At 37.1% G+C, this 27,778-nt stretch overlaps 3 protein-coding genes across 3 annotated transcripts; 1 reads left to right on the forward strand and 2 right to left on the reverse strand.

Moving 5' to 3' along the window:
• Window positions 1-8,459: 8,459 nt before the first annotated feature.
• LOC123665195 (homeobox protein Dlx6a-like) lies at window positions 8,460-10,145 on the reverse strand. Its single transcript, XM_045599538.1, has 2 exons — window positions 9,405-10,145; window positions 8,460-9,208 (listed from the first exon to the last, which is right to left on the reverse strand). Exons 1-2 carry the CDS (start codon window positions 10,060-10,062, stop codon window positions 8,646-8,648), a joined length of 1,221 nt encoding a protein of 406 aa, XP_045455494.1. The 5' UTR covers window positions 10,063-10,145; the 3' UTR covers window positions 8,460-8,645.
• Window positions 10,146-12,911: 2,766 nt separating this feature from the next.
• Window positions 12,912-15,097, reverse strand: LOC123664966. The gene is made up of 2 exons (XM_045599332.1): window positions 14,687-15,097; window positions 12,912-12,950 (listed from the first exon to the last, which is right to left on the reverse strand). The coding sequence occupies exons 1-2, from the start codon at window positions 15,095-15,097 to the stop codon at window positions 12,912-12,914; spliced, it is 450 nt and encodes a 149-aa protein (XP_045455288.1).
• A 4,927-nt stretch (window positions 15,098-20,024) lies between these two features.
• LOC123664967 lies at window positions 20,025-27,684 on the forward strand. The gene is made up of 3 exons (XM_045599333.1): window positions 20,025-20,070; window positions 27,065-27,189; window positions 27,379-27,684. The coding sequence occupies exons 1-3, from the start codon at window positions 20,025-20,027 to the stop codon at window positions 27,682-27,684; spliced, it is 477 nt and encodes a 158-aa protein (XP_045455289.1).
• Window positions 27,685-27,778: the final 94 nt, after the last annotated feature.

Here is a 27,778-nt window from a genome sequence, read left to right on the forward strand (position 1 = left end):
ACTCGCCAACTCACCACCACTCTGATACGCAAACACACAAACACGAATGACAACCGAATAAATAATATCTCGTGTGTATAATCCGTGTCTTCTTATATCCTAGTAAAAAATTGCAATTTTGCAATAATATAATGGTTGTATTGTATGTAGCTGGTTTTGTTTTGATACCATAATAATTGTGTTTACTCACAAAAAAACCGACTCCAATTACATCGACAAGTACAACGTAAAGTAGACGATAAAATATTCAAGTATATTGGTTAGGTTATCAAAGATTAATCAAAAAGTAGTAATCAGATCTCAATCAAATTTAAATGGGAGTACATGACAAGCTATGACATTTTATTTATTTATTTTTATTAGATGTAACTCAAGAAGTACATGTTAGATCCCAATGAAATTTAAATGGGACCACATGATTGGTTAAAAAGTAAATATCTGTTGTTGTGAGTTTCTTTTTAGAAAATAACAATCCGCCATGCTTTAAAGGCGCTTCTGCAAACAGCTTGAAAAAAGGAATTTTCAATTTCAGTACATTGAATTACCTACTAGATTCTTCTTTAAATTCTAAAAAATTTGATGATTAAAGAGAAAAATTGTGAAAACATAATCTCTTAGTCGTTTAGACAGATTAAAAGTAATAAAAAAAAAAAACTTTCATTCGCTATTTTTTCAAATTTTAAAACATCAAATAAAAAAAACTGAGGTCACTACAGTGAGTTATCGCTTGCAGCCGGACAACGGTGGCGCCACCGGATGCAACATTACACGCTGCATTTGGAAACGCATTTAGCTTGACATCTGACAGCGAGGTCAATTTATTGCGCATGATAAAAAAAATGTTTGTTAAAGTAGTTTTAAATAAATGCTAATTTTTAAACAATAAAATCATTCTTAGAAAAGATAATATGTTATTGCTTCTAACTTCGTTTAGACATAAAAAATTACGCATAAATATGCAGTTGTACTACAATTTTGTAAAGATTTTAATGGTTGATTACATATAAAGGTTTTGGATAGTTATCTGATACATAACGGGATCCAACAGATTACAGTTTATCATACATTTTTCGTTTTTCATCATCAAGCTTTACTGTTATACCTGTAAAGCCGATAGTTATGGTATACTTGCACATACGTCACTGATAAGCTATCAGAAAATTTATCAGCAGGAGGTGAAACAGACTAAATACAAAAACACGTTTTAAGAGTATTTTTTTTATTTATAGGGTATACAAAATATTATAAAAAAGTACAAATTCATATTCAATTCGTTTCAATCTTACAAGGTGGATTTATAAATAAAAATGAATTGCCAAATATACGTGCAGAACATTATTATTATGTTATTATCAGAGCAAGATTCGATTTAAAGAAATTTGAAAAAATCGATATGCTTATGAAAAAAAAAAAATGTTATACGAAGATCGGCGGGTCAGCTAGTAATCTATATATAAACATGAGAATCATCAACACAATATCAAAGGATAGCCGCAATTTAGAATGAGTAAGAAAATTAAAAGGCTAATGTATGCAAAGAGTCGCGCTAATTGATTTCCGTCTCTATTACTCGATATCCGGTTATAAATCACGGATTTCATATTCATAATCACCACAGAACATCACAATATAAATTTTATATTATCTACTGCGAAGTTTGTTGCCGATGCTTCTCTGCAGAATCTACATTCAGAGTCGGTGGAAGCTTTAATGATAATTAAATTATCAAACAAATATAATTTTAATTTGTAAAATGACAATTTAAAGTTTCGAAGCGTTCGACGCGTTTTTTAATTTTGATTATGATTTAATAGCTATTTACATACGTCTGTTATTGACATCATTTGAAGTCTGGAAAAAGATTTACTCCGCATTCATACGGCTTCCGCATTGTGTTAAATATCTTACATACATAACTACCAACTACATTTAATATACCGCAACCTGCTTATTTACTAATAAGCAACAAAAGTCATCATTCATCATCATTACAGCCTATCACAGTCCACTGCTGGACATAGGCCTCCATAAGTTTACGCCAAAAATAGCGTGAACTCATGTGTTTTGCCCATAGTCACCACGCTGGGCAGGTGGGTTGGTGACCGCAGTGCTGGCTTTGTCGCACCGAAGACGCTGCTGCCCGTCTTCGGCCGGTGTATTTCAAAGCTAGCAGTTGGATGGTTATCCCGCCACCGGTCGGCTTTTTAAGTTCCAATGTGGTAGTGGAACTGTGTTATCCCTTAGTCGCCTCTTACGACACCCACGGGAAGAGAGGGGGTGGCTAAATTCTTTAGTACCGTAGCCACACAGTACCAACAAAAGTAACTGAATAGAAATGATTTTTCAAAATAGTAAAGTATCTTGGATTTTTGAGAAGGTTATCTAAAAAAAGTATTTATACTTTTCAATTGGTTTTTAAAACTGTTTCGAATATGTTACACTTTGCGTAACAGCTTTTTGTTACCGTAAAAACTTTTTCAACTTAAATAAAACTTATATGGTACTTACTTATTAACTGGGAAACTACTACTAGGTAACTAGGACTTGAGGAACTTAATAAAAACAAAAATTATTCTAAAGTTCAACGACCAAGATCATCATAACATTGACATACAACAATGCAAAGTAGGATCTACAGTATACATTTTTCAATAAATTTAAAAAAATAATAATTTCAAAATTACTTCCTAGTTATGTCAAAGCTTAATTACGTAATATTACAAGAATAGTACCTTTAATAAAGTTACTATTAATAGTATTCGTAGTCATGACTTAGCTCCGACTGGCGGCATAGTCGGGCAATTAATTGAATAAAACAGAATGAGAACATTAAGCTGTGCACATGTATTGAACACTGATAACACTGAGAAAGATCCCGGCGTGCACCGCGGGACACGTTAAAGAGTATAAGCAATTTATAAATAAATATCTTTAACATACACGCTCGGTCATCTGTTCCTAAGATAATCAAATAATGCCTGCGTTACTGGTAGCCGACTGATACAAATATTCTTTTTTCGAAATAAAACATATGTATATATGTTTTATATCTCGAGGTGGAAGTCGAACCCACAACTTCCATAGGAAATCATTCCATAGTAATAAAAATTTCATAGTAATTGCTAGTGCATCATCAGCATCAAAACTTTATTCATTATTTCAGAGTCTGCAACGCGTTTGTGAAGCTTGGATTTGCAGGTATCCATAGTTACGGTGACAGATTTCCATCAGACGGACTGCATGACATTAAATTTTTTTATAATTTTCACACATAATAGTAACTGTTTCACTCATGAATTCCATATTTATCCGAAAGATAAAGTAAATTTTAATTAAAAAAAAAAACACTATATAAATTATTAGCATCCTATTAAATAAAAATTATAATTAAAATCAATTCCTGCAGATAAAATAACCTGTCAGTTACCTTAAAGCCAGATCAATTTCCCCAGAAACTTGTGAAATTGACCGTAAAATTATATAATAGGTACTCTTATAAATACTGTTCATTTGTACGTAGATTTGTATACATATGAACATATTTGATTGTACGCATACCATAACGATGAGGATTTAGTATTTACTTTCATGTAAAATATAAAAGTAAAATAATGAGTTACATGTTCAATCTTTTTGATGGTTTATTGACAGTTAGTAGAGAAGTAATTTTGAAGTAACATATGTTTCTTATTCGTTGTACTCGTAACTGTTTAAATTTGTGTCTACACACGTCTACTTGAATTAAAAAAAATGTCTGTACAAGTAAACATGATTTTTTTTTAATAGTATGTACTACGTATGGTCGGTAGTGTATCTGAAACAGGAGTCCGGCGTCCAAATAAAAGCTAACGAGCGCACTGTACGGGGGCTTAGTAATGGAGTACAGGCGAACAGGGATTTAGTATAGAGGATCTATGTGGGCTTATATGTTCGTCTGTCTCATATGTTCGTCTGTCACTTATATGATGTCTATTTTTAAATAGTGATTATGACAATTAAAGTAGAATCTATCGTAATTTTGATACTTTATTATTGAAATAAAATATTTTTCCCTTTTGTGATTGAATCGAAATATAGTCTTGTTTTTTAACTGGTGCTAGATGACGAGCCAATATAATGTTAACAGTCTTGTGTGCTTTTTCGTTGACACGGTATACACACGGACACTTTTCTTTGTTCAACTTTAGTTACAGTTAGTTACTTTTTATTTTAAAACTTAGATTAATCAGAATAAATACAAAATAAGTTCAAATGTTTCGTTTTGAAACATTTTTTCATAAATTTAGGCATAATGATTACTACCTATATTAAATTGTGTACCAAAAAAAAAAAAAAAAAAATAAGAAAAAATTCACAATGTGGTATCCTCTGTACTTGTACGCTCGGGTTGCATGGCATCGGTCTATCGGGCCAGATCACCTTCCACACAGCGATAACCTTAAAAGCACCACCGATATTAATACATCAAACACCCACGTGCGCATGCTATGATATACGGATATTTACACACATTCATCCTCATAATTAACCATGTTTGTGTGTTCTGACTCACACACGTTAATAATAAAGTTATGGTAATGATTTTGTTTTCGAAATTGGAGTTTTATTACCTTTTTATATTTTCTTTCTAATAATTTTTGTTACCGACCTGTTCGTTATCTAAATGTCCTTATTACCGTATTCAATAAATAGCTATAGTAAGTTTTGAATTTCTCCACTGTAGCTAGATTAAAGCCTCGTCTACATTAGACGAAAAGAAGTATTATATTTAAATCATTATTAAAAGCTCGTCAAATGTAAATCGCTCTTTTAAAGATAAGAGACCACCTTTTGTACGTTTGTATATTTTGTTATTTCTTTATCCTGTCTGTTAGCCGAGATCTTTTGTTAGGTTGAGGTATATCCCCAGACCATGCCCCAGTACTCTATCTCAATAAATTGTCGCTGGAGGGATCCTGTTGGTTGCAGATCCGGGACCCTCCAATTAAAGCGGCTGAAGGCTCCCGCAGGGGTTTTGGTCGGTAGAGCACCCCTAAGTGCTGAAGCCGACATATGGTCTAGGTATGTTTATCCGGGCATCCTGGATATCACCTGTAAATGGGTTCCCCTGCGATACCAAAAAATAAAAAAAAAAATAAAAAAAATCTCAATAAAACCTTTTTCCTCAGCTACATAAAAAATGATTTATTCAATTCAGTTATTGACTTTGCGACTCGTAATAGTACAAGAGTGGCAAATATTTCGCCGATGACACGTAGAATAGAAAAAGAAAATAAATAATGCTACTTAGAGACTTGCCACAAACATTAACAATGTTTGAAAAGTGTTTCTTGGTAAAAGCTCGCCAGAATTCTAACTAATTTATAATTTTAGTTCAAGAGCCTGTTTTTGCACAGTATCATAGAATAAAACTACAGAATTTTAAGAATGTACACGTATGTATATTTTTTAAAAATTACGAACGAGTGGAACGATATTGGGTACAGAGTAAGTAAAAGTAGAAAAAAAAATGTGTAAATTAGTTACTAAATAAACAATAAGTACAATACATATTATTAGGAGTATAAAAAGTTGTAGAAATAGTTTTTTATTTTTATATAGTTTATCTATCTCTAAACTATATTGAGGGTAAAAAAAATCTTAAAAAAAAATTTTAAAGAGGAAAAATAGACAACTATCTATATGAGTTCTAGTATTTATAATATTTCTTTTACAAATTATTCAAATTAAACTAGTTCACATTATATGCTATACTGTGAAGTACTAAAACAAGCTTTACTGAGGGTGACAAAAAAATTACTACTAAGAACAAATATAATTGAAATGTGTTTACAGCACTCGTATTTTTATTATAAATTACTCAGTTTAAACAAGTTTACTTTATAACATTACAAGTACATACAAAAACAATAATAAAACCGAAGCACTAAAGATAATTTGACTTTTAAAACTTTTATGACCGTAAAAAAAGCTCGCACGCTTACCCAATAAAGCTTTTAAGAACAGGTGGAGAAGATTCCCATAGCCATGGGTTGCCATCCACAGGTTGTATTTTGTACACGTGTTTTAGGATCAATACTTATCTTGGCGCCGGCGTCTGTGTGTGTATGAGGGGATGGAATAATGTAGACGAACGTTTTTAGAAACGCGCGTTTTTTTAGACGTTAAATGTGTTGTTTATATTTCGATGATCGATGCAATATTCTTTTTTTCGATATTGCACTCTGCAAATGTGATAACATAGCTATAGTTGCATGAAATACTAAGTTTTATTATTGTTGTAATTACTACGACTACATATGTACTAGAACTTACTAGCTACTATTAAGTAGTGGTTGCTATTGTTAAGATAAAAGGGTACGCGAAGTTTACGTATTTGAAATTATTTCGTTAATTACCGTATAATATCTACACAGATTTTTTTTTAATTATTTTACTGTTTTAAATAAGTTTTTAGTTTTATTTTGATAAAAAATCATTCTTTTTTTTGTCAAGCCCAATTGTAAGCAAATGTGTATAATTATATAATAAATTGTTGTGATGTATAGAATTAAGTGATCCCAACAAAAACATTTTCATGTAAAATGTTGCCAAGACGAGATCATATGGCTCGCACTGTCAAAAAGTTATTAGATCTCATGTAGAGCCAAGCTTCTAACTCTACACGTCCTAACTCTACAAGCCCTAACTTCACAAACTCTACACCTTAGTCAAAATATGTGGCTTGGCCGTTTCGTTACTACTGGCTGCCGATGTTGTTGATGACGACTGCTGGTGAGGCGGACTACTGCTGCTGGCGATGCTGCCCCCTGCCTCATCATTTTGGCCCCGTCGCGGGAATTTATATATTCTCTTTTTATTTTTATTTGTATTATATATCAATTATTATTCTTCTTTTTATTTTTTCTTTAATAGAACTATTGTACAACAGAAAAGTAATAAACAGTGAATAAATTTTTCACCTCACTTTTTCACCTTTTACACTTACGTGGCGGTAGCGAAACGGCCAAGCCACATATTTTGACTAAAGTGTAGAGTTTGTGAAGTTAGGGCTTGTAGAGTTAGGGCGTGTAGAGTTAGAAGCTTGGCTCTACATGAGATCTAATAACTTTTTGACAGTGCGAGCCATATGATCTCGTCTTGGCAACATTTTACATGAAAATGTTTTTGTTGGGATTTCACTTCTTTTTGTAAGTTGCTTATGACAATATTTTGGTATTTTGTTCATTTTTTCTTTCTTTGTTTTGGGGTGTATTTCTTGCAAATCAGAGGTGCCTTTTTTCATAGATCACTCTCTATCTTTGCCTTTTTTCTTTGTTGGTTTACTGTTTATAATAAGCGATAGATGAAGGCGATACTTGGCTTTTAGGCGATTATATTCGACTAAAGCTGCCTGTTATGCTTTAATAGTACTAAAGTCAATATTTATCTAATAACCGATTTTTGTTTTTTATGTATTTTATTATTATTATTTATAACAAGGAGCAACAAGGAGTCCCTATATCAATTTTCAGACCTCTAGCATCAAAATTTGCGGAAGTCTCATACAAACTTCCATCCCCTAGTTTAAGGGGTTGGGGGGCAAAAGTTTCAAGTTTTAAAAGGTTTTTATTGTTTATGTACTAATACTAGCTTACATACCAAATTTCAGCTTTCTGGGACTTCAGCAAGTACTCTAAGAATTTTGATGATCATCAGTGAGTGACGAAATCGGGCTTTTTTAGATATCAATAAAATCTAAAGTATAAGAGCTATGCAATTGAAACTTTATATAATTAATAAGTCTACTATTGACATCATATCCTGAGAATTTTGTTTATCTGGTATAATCTAAACCCAAGTTATGAGGGTCCAAAAAAACGACGAAGCACTTCGAGAAAAGATAGGTAGTGCTTTTCGTTTTTTTTTTTTTTTTGGTTCGTCTTGGCGGGGGCACTACCGTGCCCCCAGATATGTCAAACTAAATTAAGAAAGAAAATATATTTATACTGACGTATAAAAAGAGACACTAGAAGATTAAAAGCTCAATGAAACTTAAACTAGATAGTCGTTTCAATAATTCATTGACCGTTGAAAAAACGTTTAAAACGCCAGTCTGCGCTGCGCAACCCTCAATCGATGTGGTATGGTAGCAATTCAGATAAGAGCTATCTTTACAAATTGAACCAAAAAAATGAAAACGTTACGACGATATGTCCGTCTGTGTGAATTTGTCTCTTATACGTTACACTCTAAATTACATAAAAAAGATAATTTAGTACTAAGGGAATTTAAGTTACTGTGATATAATACTTTTTAAATTATACATGGCTTTTTGTTATGTGTTATAAAAAGTACTGTTTTATTGATGTATAAAATAATTTATATGATATGTTAAATGATATACATTTTTGTATTTTTTTTTTTATTTACTTTGACATATTATTTTATTCCTTGTTAAAGGTAAAGAAAATTCTCCATAATGTTATAAATTTATTTAAAAAAAAAAACAGTAAATAATAATACTAGGACGAGTACAGCGTACGCAACTTAGGAAACATTTAAAATTGCACAAGCTTGCATGATATAGTACCTATTTCTTATAAAAATAACAAAATAATTCTCTTTGGCAGTCAGTCTATGATCACGTACTTAATACTAATTTATCAACAAACGTAATTGATTGGGAAATACTTTTTCATATCCGTTTCCTTGTAAATCACAAATTCATCCTTACTAACGTCGGAAGGGTAAAAGTCTACAATATTCGTAGTAGTGCCGACATTATCTTCATTTTGTTTATTATAATATTTCTCTGCTTCATGCTCGTAAGTCAAACTATCATCAAAGTATATCGTCGAGGATAGGTTCTCCTCTGCTACGTCATTTTCAACTTTAAAACTATCGTATGGAGGCGGCAAATCTCTATTTTCTGGTCTGTATAACTTTCTTCCTATGTTTTTAATAGGTTTAGCATCTGTCGATGTGGAGACTTCAGGTGATTTGATACGTTTACTCTTGTATCTTCGATTTTGGAACCAGATTTTCACTTGAGTCGGTGTTAAGTTGAGAGTTTTAGCTAGCTGTTCTCTTTCGGGTGCGGTGAGGTACCGTTGAGCTCTGAAACGAACCTCTAAGGCTTGGACTTGCGTTTGCGAGAAAAGTATTCTGGGTTTTCTTTTGACGTTTTTCTCTTTTCTATCCGGTTTACTGCTGCATGTAGCTGGTTCTGTAACAAAAATAAAAATTATAAGTTAACTATGTTGATAATAATTATCATAAAATAAATCAAAAGTATATTTTTAACTACGGAAAAATAAATATATTACTTTTCAATTACATGATTCAACAAAATGGCAATAAAATTTACTTAAAAATAAAAAGTATCTAATTTAAATTTTAAGCAAGGAGTTTAATCAACTTACTTGGATGTTTTTTCGCTAACACCGGAAACTTTTGCAACGTTTCCGAATACGGGACAGCTTCAGAGACTAACTGTTGAAGGTTTTTCTCCATCGGTTTGGATACAACACCGGGAATCTGTGCAAGAAGCTCTCTCTCGGTACTCTCCAGTTTTCCAGACACATCCATCCCATTGTGATGCATCTGTATATCAGGATATTCGTGATTTTGATGATATATATTATGAGAATATGGATTATAATTATAATAACCTTCCATCTTCGCTTCGTGATACATTTCCGGGTTCCAATAATGGTCGGTATTGTGCATAGAGATATTTGGATAAACTTGACTAAAATACTCCGGGCAATACTGACTTTGGTGGTATAGTGTTTCATATTCGGGGTTTCGTCGATCGTTTGGCTTCCATACGTCGTTTCGTTCATAATACGGCGTCTGGTTTATGTTCAGTATGTCTTTGACTGAGAACGGAGTGCTCAAAGATTGGTTTTGAGACTCGTCCAATTTCATCCGATAATTCTTCTGATCGTAAAAATCTTTTTCCATTTGCTTTTTTACGTCATAATCATAATAATCGTTTTTGCACTCGTTAAAATTGTGTTTTAAGCTATTGTTGTTGTAGGATGTCGTTACTTCGTTGTGTTGTTCGTAGCTATCCATTTTTAAGGTACAATCACTTTCATATTACACTATGACTAATCGAAGCCGCTTAATTAAGCTGTGGCTAAATTGACTCGCAATGGAAGACTGATGGTGTTAGAGATTGGGGCCCGAAGCCAATCCACGATGCTTACGCAGTCCTGGGCGGGGCCATGGTGTTTATATCTGTCTCCCTTTAACTCATACTATTGTTTGTGTGTCTGTCTTCGTCTAACGTTAGGGCTGTTTACGGAGTATTGTAAATAGTTAAATACACGGGTGATTTCATTTCTGTCATGAGTTTGATATCTTTATCACTAATGACTTTCGTACTGACGTAATTTTTTTTTCTCTCTGGCATTGCTTTAAAGTGATTTATTTAGATGCAATTTAGTTATTATTTATACAGATAAACTATGTGAACTATTTAGATGATGAATGACGTGGTTATAATATTAAATCCTGTTCCGTTAAATACTAGGTCATATACAAATATATATTACATTGTTATTTATTAAGACACTAGATGCCTCTCGCGGTTTCAGCCGAGTTAATATTTATGGCTGTTGTTGCTCCTGGTAATACGATTCGTTAGAATAATTAAATATGGTTTAGTGGTTTTGCTACCCATTTAGAAATAAATAAATAAATGATTTTGTATTGATGAAGATAAGATAAATGTAACTTTTGGTTTAATAATCCCTAATCCCTAATATTAATATATAATAATAATTATAATATTCTAACAGAGGTTATAAATTTAAATAGGTACACGTAATAAAATTTATTTTTTTGATCATAAATTATTTAATTAAAAGTTTTAAACTTTATTATACAAAACTGACATCATGAAACTTCTGTTTCTTTTTGTGAAGGATATTATTTAAGTAGAATAAAATTAAGATAAAAATAACTTTTTTTCCAGCAGTGGGACGTCACAGCCTGACTCAATCAATTTATTTCACAATACTTTTAAATATAATATTTTAATTGACCAATTTTTTTATTTATAAAACAAAAGACTATTTTTGTGCATTTATTTAAAAGCAACACATAGGAGCCACCACTTTGATTTTACATTATATTTTGGCGTTGTATAATTCAAAAGCTCATACACATTTCTTAATACAGTGTAGTTGTAAATATTTTAGACCAAAAAATAAAACAATTGAAAGCCCTCGGAATTTTAATTAGTGATCATAACTTATGTTATCGAACAGCTAAATTTTACTGTTAGTGTATCTCAATTTATATCAAAAAGCTGAATCCTGTATGAAATACAGCGCCACTAAATTCTCACATCTTTATCATTTACTAACTTCTGCCCGCGACTTCGTCTGCGTGGAATAGTTACCGCTAACTTTAAACTGTTTACGCAGCGCACACAGCGGAAGATCTCAAAAGGAAGAAAAAAACCCGATTTCGGAACATTCTTCACTGGTGCTCCGCTCCTATTAGCCTTATCGTGATGATATATAGCCTATAGTCTCCCTCGATAAATGGGCTATCTAACACTGAAAGAAGTTTTCAAATCGGACCAGTAGTTACAGAGATCAGCGCGTTCAAGCAAACAAACAAACAAACTCTTCAGCTTTATAGTATTAGTATAGATATGAATCTTGCATCGAATAATACGCTTAGGCTATTAATTTTTTTTTCATAAAAAGTAAACATAAGATACACCCTATGTACTTGTATAAAACTGTAAGTAAATATTGTGAAGTATATAAATCTCGTGTCACAATGTTTGTCCGCGATGAACTCTTAAACTACTTAACCGATTTTAATCAAATTTGCACACCGTGTGCAGTTTGATCCAACTTGAAAGATAGGGTATATTTTGTTTTGATATATGTAATTATTATATTTAAGAAAAAAAATAAGGCGATACGAAGTTTGCCAGGTCAACTAGTATTACTATATATACTAATACTTATATTATAAAGATGAAAAGTTTGTCTGTTTGTACGCGTTAATCATAACTATTCTTCGAATTGAAAAAAAATTTATGCTTGTTCCAGTCTCGAGGATAGAGGAAGGCTATAGGCTACATAATATTGAAGTGCTACTTTTTATCAAAAGAACGTGAAACCTCAGGACACAACTAGTAATAAATAAAATTATGTGAGGCGGTTTTCCTCAAATCAAGCTTGCTTACATTTCGTATCAACGCCTCAAAGTGATTGTTTGAGAAAATGTCAACACTTAATAACGATCGTCGGTACCGAGCCACGTAGGTAAGTATTGATTTATAAACATTATGTCGTCACTGTACTGTGACTTTGGGTACTTGCATTTTAACCGACTTAAAAAAGGGCCCGAATCGTCCCGTTCGAAGAGATTTCTTTTATTAAAAAACTCGTGCTTATCTCGTGATCCCAACAAGTAGTTAAAGAACTTAAAACTTTTCTATAACATTGCATATTTGTTATACGACGCGTTGGGACAACGATCACAGCACTGGTTTTTGGCTGTTGGGGTTCGATCTCCGCAAATTGAAAACATTTGTATTGGCCATGCAGATGCTTGCCGTGTTCCGTGTGTGGCTTCGGATCCCACACAGGAGTTAATTCTAGTGGAGGCCATAGAGAAAAAAAATATTTGACTTCTCATTTTATTACTTGTTGTAAATTAAACACTTTTTTTTCGATTGCAAATAAACAATTTTTTTTTAAATATATAGACTAGCGCTTGACTGCGATCTCACATGATGGTAAGTTAAGATGCAGCCTAAGGTGGTGCGCGCTTGTCTAGAAGATGCCTATTCACTCTTGATTTAAAGATACCCAAGTTATAGTTCGTTGGAAAAACGGAAGCCGGAAGGGCATTCCAAATTTTTGCGGTACGTATTAGGAACGAGGAAGCAACAATTATTCAATGAGTATTGTTTTTTGCTTAATCTCTTTGAACTGTGATATTTTTTATATTCTTAGTACTATATACAATATATTATGTGTGTAGTTTATTGTTTTTAATAAATAAAATTCTAAGCTGTTAGTTACATTTACATTGTTGTGTCATATTATCAATAGTTTAGTAAATCGTGTTTTTTTTTGGAAATCACATTTAAATACGAATTACATAATGATAAAATATGAATAATATTGTTTTTACCGACAATAATAAAAAATATGAATAAATATAAAAATCAAAAATAAAATAATAAAAAATAATAATATGAATAATGTGTTTCTATATTACCGACATAATAATAAAAAATAAGAACTGGCTATTTAAATAAAAAATAACGAGAGCAATTAGAGAAAAAAAAAAAATAATCGAACTGGAAAATTGAGGATTTGAACCGTGATATTTTGACGCGGTCGACCGACTGGCGAGGAATGGATCGGAGATGAGGGTCCACGGACCCGAACCCATTCTGCCTCTGCCTTTCGGATGGCTGCGCAGCCAGCTGCGACACAACACCAAGGTAATGCACCAAAAATATTGGACAAACCTAACTACCTGCAGGCAGACCAAGGAAGCTCTTCCGACGATCAACCCAGGATTGTCCCGCAAACTTCGCGGTTATGAAAGAGCCCAGCTCCGACTACTGGTCGGGACTCTTACCGGACATGCCTTGCTTAACAAGCACTTACACAATCTAGGTGTTACAGACAGCCCCCTGTGCAGAGCGTGCTTGGAGGCAGAGGAAACGGCCTCATATATCCTGCTGGAATGCGGTGGTGTGGCGAACTACAGGGCACTACACCTTGGGACACCGAGGTTGCTCCAGGAAGTCGTCGGCAACGTGAAGGGTCTGCTAGGCTTCCTCAAGGAGCTTGGCTGGCACGAATAGTGTCCACCAGCCGATCACGCAAAAAAGGCGCACCAAGACGTCGAGTTGCGGAAAAGAGCCCGTGAACAACAACAACAACAACAACAACCGTGATATTCTCGGCCGATCGCAGCCGGCCGATTTCCCACCTTTTTTTTTTTTTTTTTTTTTTTTACGCTGGAAAATGCATTTACGCACCCCCGTCACCCGAAGGCGACGGAAGTCTGAGACTCCCGGCGGGGAGTGCAATGCCGGACTACTCAGTAAAAACCAGCGGTGCCCTCGTCGTCCTGGTGGGGCGCCACGGGACCACTAAAAGTATTCGCCATGACGCCCCGGACGGTGGGCCTGCCTGCGGGTGCAGGGCAGGCCGCCTCCGGTTGTAGAGCGCTCCCGGGCACCGAGAGCGCTCCCTCATCGCCGCAGGGAGAAGAGGGGCACGCGGAGCGCCCCCGCGCCGAGCCCGATGCAGAGGACGGAGGAGCGCGCCGCCACGCCTCCCCCCCCCGCACCACACCCACCGCGGAAGCACCCCGCGCGCCCCCCTCCCAACCGCGACTTGCGGGAAGGAGAGGGGCGCGCGGAGCGCCCCCGCGCCAAGCACGATGCGGAGGGAAGGGGAGCGGCCCAGCGACGCCTCCCCCCCCACACCGCGCCCGCCACGAGGGCGCCCCGCGCGCCCCCCTCCACCCCGCGACTTGCGAGGAGGAGAGGGGCGCCGGCTGCGCCCCCGCGTCAAGCACGATGCGGAGGGTGGAGGAGCGCGTAGCGACGCCTCCTCCGTCCCGCCGGTCGCCTCCTTCGTAGCGCGTCGGCGTGAGCGTCGGCTTCGCGCTCACGCTCCGCAGCCTCCTTCAGCGAAATAACTTCTTCGCAGAAGGAGGCCACGGCCGACCAGGACCTCGCGCTGCCGAGCATGGAGCGGACCACGCTCGACAGCGCGAGGTCTCCGCCGATGACCGCCACGAGGGCCCTCCGCTGAGGGTCCCAGGCGGCGTACTCTTCTAGCGTGTGGCGCGCCGTGTCAATCGGAGCACCGCACTCGTGACAGGCAGGGGTGGCTTCCCTCCTCGCGATCTGGTGCAGGTACTTACCAAAGCAACCATGCCCGGTAAGTACCTGCGTCAGGCGGAAGGTCAGCACCCCGTGCCGCCTTTGGACCCAGCGACTTAAGTGTGGACGTATCGCGTCCACCGTCACCGTGCCCGCCGCCGGAGACCCCAGGCTCTCCTCCCACTTGATCATCAGGGCCCTCTTAGCTTGAGCCCTGATGTCCATCGCTCGGGGCCGATTTCCCACCTGAGCTATTACAACTTTATTGACGAATTTGAAATTTACCTTCATACTCTAACAATATTGTAGCCATTTTTCCATTGCCTAAAATAGGGATAAAACGACATTTTCTAAAAATGAATCCCAGCTAGATTTATTTATCTCCCCCGAAATCCCCTGCATACTAAATTTCATGAAAATCGTTGGAGCCGTTTCCGAGATTCAGATTATACCTATACACACACACACACACACACACACACACACACACACACACACACACCCGGGGCTGAGGTGATACTGCTACCGGGCGCGTCTCCATCAGCGGATAGGAGAATGCTCGCCGCTCACATGAGCGGAGGGTAGGAGTGAAATAAAATAGCTCCCGCGGACAAAACACCCCAAGTTAAGACGTTAAGATACCGTGTCGAGGACTGCGTGGCGTCAGGGACGTGACGTCGCAAACGGTTCCCCTGGGGCACCGGGTCCAACCCCAGGCGTATTTAGTGGCCTTACTCCAGCAACCGGGGCTCTGCTGTGAGTGGACGAAAATTTCCCTAGGTACTCGTGGGAACGAAATGATAAGTCTTAATATTAATAAAAACCAATTTGATCAAAGAAGTAACTGTGGCCAGGAGGCCGAACAAGCAAATGCAGAAGCAAGTGCGGACATGAAAAGGACGCAAGCGTGGGACCATCTTGAGAAGCTAATTGGAGAGCTCCGAGAGTTTGTCCAACCTAAAATAAACGTCCATAAGGAGATAAAAACCAAGGTGGCCAGTATTGGCAGTGCCTTCAAAAGACTAAAAATGTTGGAAGATACCCGACTTGAAGACCAGTCTCAAACTAAATTGACGCCAATAGACTCACTTATATCGCCAACACCTCGTGTGCGGACCATCACTGAGACAACCACAACGATAGACAACGAATTCGAAACTGATGTTGAGTCGATCACTGGAGAAAAACGTGATATTCGCAAAGCTAAACGGAAAGAGCGAACATCACCAGAATCGGGGAGTAAGAAGGCGAAGAAAATGAAGGGAACAGGACCTACCCTACTCGCTGAAAATGAAACAAAAACACCCGACACGAAGATATCAGAGTGGCAAACAGTCAAATCCAAAAAAGAGAAGAAGCCATCTCAAAGAAAGAAGCCAAAACAATCAGTGGAAAGGCCCAATGCACTGATTGTTCGGCCAAAAGAAAAAGAGAAATATGCGGATATACTCAGTCGGATCAAGAAAGATGTTCCCGATAATCAAGTCCGCTCAACGGTAGATAAAATCCGCAGAACAGCGACTGGTGATCTGTTGGTCATCCTTACCAAAGAGAGCACAGACAAAGGTCACGGGCTTCAAAAAACCATTGCTAAGCTCCTTGGGAACGAAGCTGAAGTTATAAGTAAGGGACCGCAAAAGGAAATCGAAATACGAGACCTTGACGACACGACGACTAAACAAGAAGTCCTCGAAGCCCTACAGAAAGCGGCTGGAGAAGATGACGAACTGACTCTGGATGTCATCAGATCACTGCGCAAGGCCTATGGCGGTACACAAACGGCATCAGTGACACTTGCAGCGTCAATAGCGAGGAAGGTCTTGGGGGAGCACGGCAAAATCAGAATTGGCTGGGTCAACTGCCGAATAAGAATTGTGGAGAGACCAACCAAGTGTTTTAGGTGCTGGCACTATGGACATCTTGCCGCTAAGTGTAAGAGCAACGTGGACAGATCCAATCACTGCACCGGTTGCGGAGAAGAGGGACACAAAATTGTCACCTGTAAAAAAGATGCCCGATGTACCTTGTGTCTCGGAAAGGGCAACACAAAAAATTGTGCCCACATTGCTGGTAGCAGCAGATGCCCAGTCTTTCAAGAGGCACTCCAGAAGGTGAGAAAAAAGAAACAATTATGAAGGTACTGCAACTAAACCTCAATCATTGTGAGGCTGCACACGATTTGCTCATGCAGACGGTGCGAGAACTAAATCCAGACCTTGTTCTGATTTCGGAGCCGTATAGACACCTCGTAACTCAACCATGGGAAACAGACTAAAGCTGTGATTTGGGCCTGTGGTGGATACGCCTTTCAGAGTCCTGCTAATGGCAGTGAGGCTGGTTTTGTCGTCGCGAAACTTGAGGGAATCTACTTCTACAGCTGCTATGCCCCGCCCAGCCTTTCACTCGACGAGTTCAAGAACTTTGTGCAACGGCTGACCGAAAATGCGAACCAATATTCCCCAATTGCAATCGCAGGGGACTTTAACTCCTGGGCAGTCGATTGGGGTAGTAAGGAGACAAACGCACGAGGAAAGGTACTACTGGAGGCAATGTCCAGCCTGGACGTAGTGTTACTAAACAATGGAGATAAACCTACGTTTGTCCGAGGAGAAGCGAATTCCATCGTTGACCTAACCTTCGTCTCTAGCAGTTTGGTAAAGGGAAACTGCTCTTGGGAGGTGATGGATACCTACACGGCCAGTGATCACTATGCACTATTGTGGGAAGTATCATCCGAGCAAAGCGCTGGAAGAGTACACAGGAAAACTAAGACAATTGGTTGGAAAATAAGTACCTTCGACCTTGAAGTCTTCATGGTGGCTCTTAATAGAGAACCAATCAGTGATGGAAATGCTGAAAATATGGCAAAATATCTGATGAAGAGAATTACAGAAGCTTGCGACGCCTCCATGCCTAGGAAACGTGCTATAACCAGGCCTTCTTCGATGCATTGGTGGAACGAGGACATCGATAATCTCCGTAAAAAGTGTCTCAAGGCGAGAAGAGCAGCACAACGCTGTAGAAAAAGACCAAACTATGAGGAACTGGTGGCAGTATATAAAAAAACGCGCCAAAGATTGAACAAAGCCATCAAAGACAGCAAAAGACGATGTTGGAACGACCTGATACTTGAGGTAGAAGACGACCCATGGGGCAGGCCGTATAAGGTGGTCATGACTCGTCTGAAGAGCCAGCCAATGCCATCGCCCACTTGTCCCAAACTCCTAGGCAAGATCGTTGCCACGCTGTTTCCTCACCAAATGCAACTACATCGTCAGATAGAGCAATATGAAACAGAAGAATTTCCACCCATTACAGAAAATGAGCAGTTCGAAGCGTGGTCTAGAGTAGGGAATACGAAAGCTCCGGGTCTAGATGGAATTCCAAATATTGCACTAAAAGCTGCCATCAAAGCAGTGCCTGCAATATTTCTTGACGTCTATAACAACTGCCTTACAGAAGGTACATTCCCAACTATGTGGAAACAACAGAGGCTAGTTCTCCTCCCCAAAGGAAAGAAACCTCCGGAAGAACCAACATCCTATCGTCCGCTCTGCATGTTGGATACTGCTGGCAAAATACTCGAACGCATAATACACAGGAGGATTGAAGCAGCAGTCGAACCGCTACTTGCCAGCAACCAATACGGCTTTCGGAAAGGACGCTCTACCTTGGACGCAATTAGCGTCGTCGTCAATACAGCTAAGGACGCAATCGCTGGAACCAGATGGAAGGGAGGTACTAAGAAGTACTGCCTAGTAGCAACGTTAGACATAAAAAATGCCTTCAATTCCGTCAAGTGGGATTGCATTATGAAAGCTCTTTACGAAATGAAGGTACCAGGATACTTACGAAGGATGGTTGCAAGCTACTTTTCCGACAGGATCCTAAAATATGATACAAAGACTGGTCCGAAAACATACAAAGTCACTGGAGGAGTGCCCCAGGGCTCAGTATTAGGCCCACTTTTATGGAATATCATGTATGACGGGTTATTAAAACTACAACTTCCAAAAGAAGCCAAACTCGTGGCATATGCAGATGATGTGGCCGTAGTGGTCGTTGCAAAGCATCTCGAAGAAATCACCTTCGCTTTTGACGCTACCATCGAAAAAATTAGCCACTGGATGAACACAGTTGGACTGCAGTTAGCGGAGCACAAGACTGAGGCAGTACTCATCACTAGCAGGAAGCGGCTAGAAACCATCACACTGCAAGTCGGAGCTCATGAAATCACATCCCAGCCGTCTCTTCGGTATTTGGGCGTTATGATTGATGCCCGACTCAACTTCAAGCAGCAGGCGCAGCACGTGGGTGCCAGAGCGTCGGTGGTCAGAGCGACATTATCAAGGCTAATGCCCAACATAGGAGGCCCGAAGCAGAGAAGGAGGGCGTTACTGACGTCTGTAGTAACATCTGTACTCACGTATGGAATCCCCATCTGGGCCGATGCGCTTAAAATACAGGAAGCACGAAGAAAAATTGCACCAGTATATCGGCTGAGCGCTTTAAAAATTGCCAGTGCTTTTCGCACAGTGTCTGACGATGCTGTGAACGTTATTGCTGGGATGCTGCCAATTGAAGTACTAGCCGAAGAACGGAAAGCCCTATACCACCGTAAAGTAACGACCACACTGAGCCCTGGAGAACTTGGCAAGGAGGAACGACTAAATAGCATACGACGATGGCAATTGAAGTGGGATACCAGTACAAAAGGCAGATGGACCTACCGTCTTATTCCAAAGGTTGATGTCTGGTTAAACCGTAATCATGGTGAGGTCAATTACTACCTGACACAAATGATCTCAGGACATGGGTGCTATCGGGAATACCTCTATAAATATAAGCGGGATATGTCTCCGATATGCCCATCCTGCCCAGGAGTCAGTGAAGATGCGGAGCACGTGTTCTTTGCATGTCCTCGTTTCGACCTGTTACGTAGTACCTGGTCAGAGGTCCTTACGAAGAAAATTCAGCCAGAGTCTCTGATAGAAGCTATGCTATCGTCGGAGGCAGCATGGCAGGCGACAAGCGCTTTCGCGACGGAAGTTCTTCAGGAGCTCCGTCGGTTGGAAAGAAAGCGGTCGGAAAACAAAACCCGTGACATCAGCATGACGGAAGAGCAGTAGCTAGAGCCTCCCTCCACGAAGTAATGCCTAGCGGCGGTTCCGTGGGGGAAGAGGAAGTTGACGCCAGAGGTTTCTTTCATACCTCTGGAAAAAAAAAAAAAAAAAAAAAAAAAAAACACACACACACACAAACACACACACACACACACACACACACACACATATATATATATATATATACAAGAATTGCTCGTTTAACAGTATAAGATTTTCTCTATTAATAGAGATTGTCTGTAACAGATCAACATAAGTAAAAAGATTAGGGCTGTGACATTTCGAAAAAAAAAATGATTATATTGATATAAATCGATTAGTAATAAATTGATTTTATTAACAATTAATAATAAAATGTTTGAATGATAACATAACAGATTAATTAAATAACAATCATTCAAAGATATATTTAATTAATTACCTAAGTAAAGTGATTAAATTAAGTTAAATACAAAAAAGGTGTTTTATTTTCAATGATAAATATATAAAAGGCTTAAAAATTAATATAAAACATATGATATTTTAATATATTATGATATAACATTAGGAAGGTACTTAGCGTTTACAGAAGTGACGATATTTTAACGTATAATAAAACGTTCATTTTACGACGAAAGCGAACATTTTTTCGAATCGTCCATCAGTAAAGATTTTTAACCGATCGTTAAGTATAATTTACAGCGTGCAGAGCTTTGAGTGGTAACGGTGTTTGTTCAAATATTCGTATGTATTTAAAAAATCCCTTTAAAATACCGTAGTTTTTTCTTCGATAAAACTTGTCAATGACGACATAAAGTTGCAGTTTTATTGACTTTTGAGTGGCGACGAATAATCGATAGTTACGTTTCCTTGGATAATTTGTTGATACTTACTACTAAACTAATAAATTCACACATATAAATATTTTACAAAGATATTTGTATAATTAATATTTTGTTAAAGCTAATGTTGCTATTGTCAGTGTCAAGAAATCAGAAAGTTGAATAGTAAACACGCTTATCAAAGGTATAAAAAACTGAGTTTGAACGTATATTTTGTGTTTTTAAGCAGTTTCCAAAAAAGAGGACGTTTTCAATTCGATTGTACTTTTTAATGTATGTTACCTCAGAACTTTTGACTGGGTGGACCGATTTTGATGATTCTTGTTTTAATCGAAAGCTGATGCTTGTTCTGTGGCCTCATTTAAGTTTGATATAGATCTGATGACTATCTACTTTTTGAGTAATCTTTGATAACGTTGTAGTTACGTTGTAGTTACTACTTGTCGGTGTAACTGAAATCGATTTTTTTTTTTCGGTTTGTGCGCAAACATAATTATTGATTTTAACAATAACGAAAGATTCATATTATATACTGTAATAAGAACTGAAATCGTATGTTCTAAATAAAATAACAAATTTTGAATTCTTGTTTTACTAAGTAATTACTTATTAATTAAAGCTTATGTGCAGTTTGATTAAAAATAATTCCTAAAGCTGGAAATATCCCGAGTAGAAATTTTTTCGTCTTCCTTAGAAGGACCGAACCAGGCATGCCTGATCAGGACTATAAGGCATGTAGCGCAGATGATTGGTCTGGACCTGATAAGGATGAGATGAGATTTCCTGATCGGGTCCAGATCAAGAAATCTCATCTCATCCTGATCAGCCGGTTCGGTCTGGTCCTTTTAGAAAACATGAATGTTTATTCTTGAAAAAATTGTTTAACAAAAAAAAAGCGAATTGATAGTATAAATATGTTCCTTAACATAATTATTACCATATTTATTTCCGTTTATTTTTTCCAATGTATTATTTATTTATTTTTTTGCTTTAAATATTAATTATTATTATTTATTATTTATTTATTAACTTCTAATAATTAACTACTAATTAACTATTTCCTATTACTTACGACTGCTCCACTGCGTAGAAATGGACTCCCTGCTAGACTGTCCTGATAACTGTATATATACTAAGATTGCTTAAAAACATTAATAGCGCGATTCGGGCACAGTTCGTGTAATTTCTTTCAGGCTATCCTGATCTGGACCGGACCGGGTCCTGATCCAGTATGCCTTACCATACTTGATTATATTTTACATCAGGCTATCCTGATCTGGACCGGACCGGGTCCTGATCCAGTATGCCTTACCATACTTGATTATATTTTACATCAAGCTGTCCTTATCTGGACGGTACCGGGTCCCGATCCAGTTTGCCTTACCATACTTGATTATATTTTACATCAGGCTATCCTTGTCTGGACCAGACCTGGTCCTGATAGAGCTTGCCGGATCTGGCATGCCTCATTCTATCCTGATCCGATCCAGATACATGATCTGGTTGAGCCTGACCTTTTTTCTAGTCGGTATCTTGTTCAAAGATGACACAGCTGGGGAATTTCAAAAAATTTACAGAAGATAACGCTTAAATAATACTGCTCACAAGATAGTACTGTGTTCCTGTAGTGAGTAAGACGACCAGAGCTCCTGGGAGTGTCAGTGATACGGTTGGCAACGCGCTTGCGATGCTTGTGGTGTTGCTCTCGTCTATAAACTACGGCAGCACTTACCATCAAGTGGATAGCATGCTTGTTCGCTGTCCTTGTCACGTTACAAAAAGTCCGTATGTGTGTTATACATAATATTACTATAATCGTATATTATGGTAAAATAGTATGCTTTAGGTATTAAAAGTGGACTTTGCCTTAATTAATAATAAATAAAAATTCAACGGTCGTCAAGGTTACCTACTAAAATACTGCATTATGCAGTTGAGTACTTATGTACTAAAACTGAAATCAGAAGTCCAGATGAGATTTACATCTACACGGTATCAGATGTTTTCCAAGCTATTGTTTCACTTTCTATGAACGAATACAATTTGGACAATTTTTTTTTATTTTTTTATCTGTAGCTCGTCTACCACCGTGTAGGCATCGTGCAGGTCGCAAGCTGAACGACTCATATTACTGCGGAAGAAACGTTGTTAGAGTAAAAAAAAACCGTCTGGTGTGGGTCGGGCTTGTTCATTGAGAGTTCCATACTATAAAATAATCAATATTATCAATATACTGTAAATGTCTGATTTCCTTTTCATTTTTTTTTCTTTTGCAGTGACAAGTATTCGGTATAAATTTTGTAGGTATATACTTTAATAAGTAGATACAATTATAAAGTTCTTTGAATAATTAGTTTCAAAGACACGATATCTTGTGATCGATACACAGAAAGACGGTAAGTCATTGTTTCGTTTGGTTAAGGAACCCTAAAAATTAAGAGATCATGAATGGAGATCGATTCTGGTCCCGATCTGTTTTATGTCGGTTTTATTGTTTCTCGGAGTTAAATAGCTTTTAAGTTACATTTTAGGATGTGGAAGCTTACAACGCTTAGTTTACTTTAATGGTGATGACAAATAACTAAATTAAATAATAAAAAAAAAAAATACACCAAAAAAATGTGTAACGACGGAATATTTAAATATTAGGTTCTGTTCTACATGAAGAACTAGAGGTGTTTTTTTAGATTCACTACTTTATCTGATAATCCATTTAACTGCTGATAGTTGCTTTTTGTTTTGTTGATTTCATTATGGATAGAGTTACACCAAAGCAAAGCTTGCAAATCGTTGAATTTTTTTAATCAAAGTAATGATTCTGTTCGTTAAAGTCATCGTGTCCTTCAGAGCGACTAATTGGAATAACAATGGATTGTTTTCGAACCACGTTGATTCTTATTGACAATGTGCATCTTATAAGACGCGAAACAGTGCATAGCTACTGAAGAAGCTGTAGCCGCTGTACAGGAAAGCATTGAATAAGATCTAAATTAATCAATTCGTCGCCATTCTCAGCAACTGGGGTTGTGTCCTTCCACTTTATGGGAAATCTTAGGGAAGGATGTTATTGGCTTAAAAGCTTTTAAGATTCAACTTCTGCAGGAATTAAATCCTAACGACCATCGTATGCGCCCCCAATTCCACTGGGTTCCAATGGGTTGAAGCACAAATTGATATTGATATTGACTTTCCATTAGAATTTTTTTGACGTGACGTCTAACAAATTGAATAATTGATAAAAGCCAGCTGTATGCACGAAAAAGGATGACCCGTTACGGTCATTGTCCCGTCACGCTAATTGTACGCTTGCGCCGCATCTATCTCTCTTCCACTCGATTAGCCCTTACGTCCTAGGAGATGATTTTTATGACGTTGTCACGTTAAACTATCGTCCGTAAACCAACTTTACAGACAACCAATACTTTTTCTCCGATGCTTTTGTTTGTTTGTGATGTTTTGTCACGTGGTTCCACACAGCGTGCGGTATAATTGATTTACTCAAAGAAACTTTTCATGAAAGAATAATTTCACGTAATAGCCCAATTACCTAATTGGCAACCAAGATCGTGTGACTTAACCCCATTTGACTATTTTCTTTGGGGTTATGTAAAGTCACTTATCTACGTCGATAAGCCAGAGAAAATTGAACACCTGAAAATCAACATTCAAAGAGTTATTGGCGGAAAATTACTGCAAATGCTGCGAATAGTTTGTGAAAATTGGTGTCCCCGATTGCGCCTTGTACGCGCCCAGCCATGGCGGCCACACGACCGAAATCATATTAAATTAAAAAAAAATTAAACGTTAATTAAAAAAAATCCATCCAATAAAGTATATTACATTGATATTAAAAATGTATTTATTTGCTTTATTATGATTTAAGCTTGTTTAACCCTAAAAAAACCCTTACCTAATGAGTTCTATGACTAAGTATAATAATAATATGAGTATAATTAAATTATAGGTAGGTATATGTAGATAGTAGATTTATGCAATTTTTTAGGGAACGCTCTCTACTTTTTTTATTTCTGTCAACTGTGTAATAATATTTTTCAGTATATCTAATGTCTTTTTTTCATTTGTAAATACAAGAACAAAACACCAGAAAATGTCTTGCTCAAAACATTTTATGTGACTAAACTGGGAAAGTATTTAACCGTAAGTAGTTAACCGTAAGGAAGTCCAAAGCCAAATGCACTCTTCTTCTCAGGTCTCTTCTCGGTCTTTCACACAGATTTCCACAAGAGATAGATAATCATAATAAGATAAAAATTATGGGTGATTTCAAGTTTTGATCACCGAGTCTTGGGTGCGTTGTGTGTAGGGTTGCCGGGTCGTCAAACCGCCGGACAACTACCCTAAACTATTAAGGGTTTTGTGTCGTGGTATTAATACGACATACGAAACTATATCCGATTTTTTTCGGGAACGCTAGTTGTGTAGATGTTACTTATTGGCATCCTAATCAGGGTAATTTGGCATACAATATATGAAGTACAAAATTAATAGAAGATTAAAATAATATTAAATTTTATTTTGTATATTGATAATAATATTACATAATTATCTAAATTATTAGTTCTGCACTTATAATTATAATTTAATTTTATTTGCTAATACTGCCATCTATTAAGGAGTAGTGAAACTGTCAAAAACTGTTTGTAGGCTTAATTTATCCAAATCGTTAGTTTATTCTTTTCATAGATGGCGCTGTTAAGCACAAAGTTCTAACATAGCATCCACAGATGACAGCACCATTAATATAAAAAATATTTTTGTTCCGTAATAACAGATGACACCACCTACCAGAAATTTAACTCACTTCTACTTATTTCGTTTTACAAATATCTTTAAGGTAAAGTCTGCAACATTTAAAAGAACGGCTATTTGTTTTTTACCTTTAGGTAAATATTGAAACCTGAATGCAACACCACAGATACACTTGAAATTAATATCTATAATAATTAATAATATGCGTTAGCATGACTTACTGCTAAGGTAGAGATCAAAGAGTAAAATAACTTGCTTATACAGGTAGCGATCTAGAGATCATTGAGTGTTAAAAACCATCATGATACATTACAAAATTTTGGCGGGAAATGGAAAACGAGTAGGTATAAGGATGTAAGTATACCTTATTTTTTTATTTATTTTTTTCGCATAGACGCACCTGTAACAAGCATATCTATTAATTATCCCGACCAAGTTTTGTTAAAAACATTAAGAAGAAATATGCTCGCAAAAATCTTCTTCAAAATTTATTGATCATTTGATTTTTCAAACCCATTCATTACCTAATTAGGTACCACAGTTGAATAACTCTATATCAAATACTCATAATTATTAAAATCATCAACAAATATAAATAGTAACTTAATTTGTGCTGTTTATTGTATATTTTTAAAGAGATAGTGAAGTTAAAAACATTCAAAATTTAAGATTCGCTTGATTTAAATTACGTCTTTGAAATTGCAAATTTTTGTAAACATGGAAATATAAAGTTCATCCCATAATTAACAAATCACGTGGCATTCTTTCGAATCATTATAATTGCTGATTCATAGCATCGTATCGCAAAGGCAGATCACCGAAACGATTCATTCGAGCAAAATAATCGTAACAATCGATTGTTCTAAGTGGCCGACTCTATGGGTGGTCGGATCCGGTACGATCACAAATAGATAATATGTCACGTTTCTGAACATAATTATAACTAGTCTGGCCATAAATACTGTTAAATAAAAACTTTTCTTTTTTTCAACTTTTTAATTATTTTGAAATTGAAACACGTATATTATTTTAAAAACTCATTTCGATTTTGCGCCATTTCACATATTTTTTCGTGTTCATTATCAAATTACAATATGGAATGGGGTGTTAAAGAAAATAGGATTGCAGTGATCGCCTTGCACAAAGTGGGTATGGAGCCGTCGATCATATTCCAGACACTTCAAAAGCTTGGTATCAGCCGTATGTTCGTATATCGCACTATCAACAGATAAAGCGATACTTCGTATGTCGAAGACCAGAAAAAATCGGGGTGGCCGCGTGTTGTCGAACTACAAAGGCCATTAGGAAGCAAAAAATCTTATCGCGAGAAATTAAGATTCCCGTTAGGACTCTGTTGCGTATTATAAAACAAGACCTGAAGCTCGGTGCTTATCGCCTATATACAGGATATGCCCTAAATCAATCTTTACAATTAAAGAGAGTGGATCGATCAATACGCCTTTTGTCGTGATACGCAGGTGAAAGGCACAGAAATATCCTCTTTACTCATGAAAAAAATTTCACGATTGAAGAACACTACAATAAGCAAAATGGTAAAGTGTACGTTAACAGTTCTAAAGAAGCTGCTCAAGTTGTCGGAAAGGTAGAACGTGGTCATCATCTTGCGTCAGTGATGGTTTGGTGGGGCGTGTCTTATCAAAGAGTCACAAAACTACATTTTTGTGAAAAAGGAGTGAAAACGTCAGCCAAAGTGTATCAAGATACAGTCTCGGATCATGTTGTGAAACCTCTCAGCAATACACTTTTTAAAAATATACCGTGGAATTTCCAGCAGGACTCTGCACCTGGTCACAAGGCACGAACTACCGAAGCCTGGCTTGAAACCAACGTTCCAGACTTTATAAGAGTTGAAGACTGGCTCTCATCTAGCCGAGACCTTAACCCTTTAGGCTTCAAATTATGGTCAGTTTTAGAGGACATGGCCTGCTCTGAAAAACACGGCGACATTGAGTCTCTTAAAAAATCTTTGGAGCAAGCAGTGGCGAAATTTCCCTTGGAAACAGTGCGTAAATCCATAGATTCGTGGCCAAACAGATTAAAGGCCAGTATAAAAGCTACAGGTGGCCATTTCGAATAGAATATTTTTTTTTTGCTGAGATTCATTTTAAAAAAATGCATTATAATTTGTAACAGAACTTATGGCTGGACTAGGTAGTAAATTTCAATTTGTC

This window comes from Melitaea cinxia, chromosome 23 (genome assembly GCF_905220565.1).
Source record: "Melitaea cinxia chromosome 23, ilMelCinx1.1, whole genome shotgun sequence".
NCBI classification, from domain to species: domain Eukaryota; kingdom Metazoa; phylum Arthropoda; class Insecta; order Lepidoptera; family Nymphalidae; genus Melitaea; species Melitaea cinxia.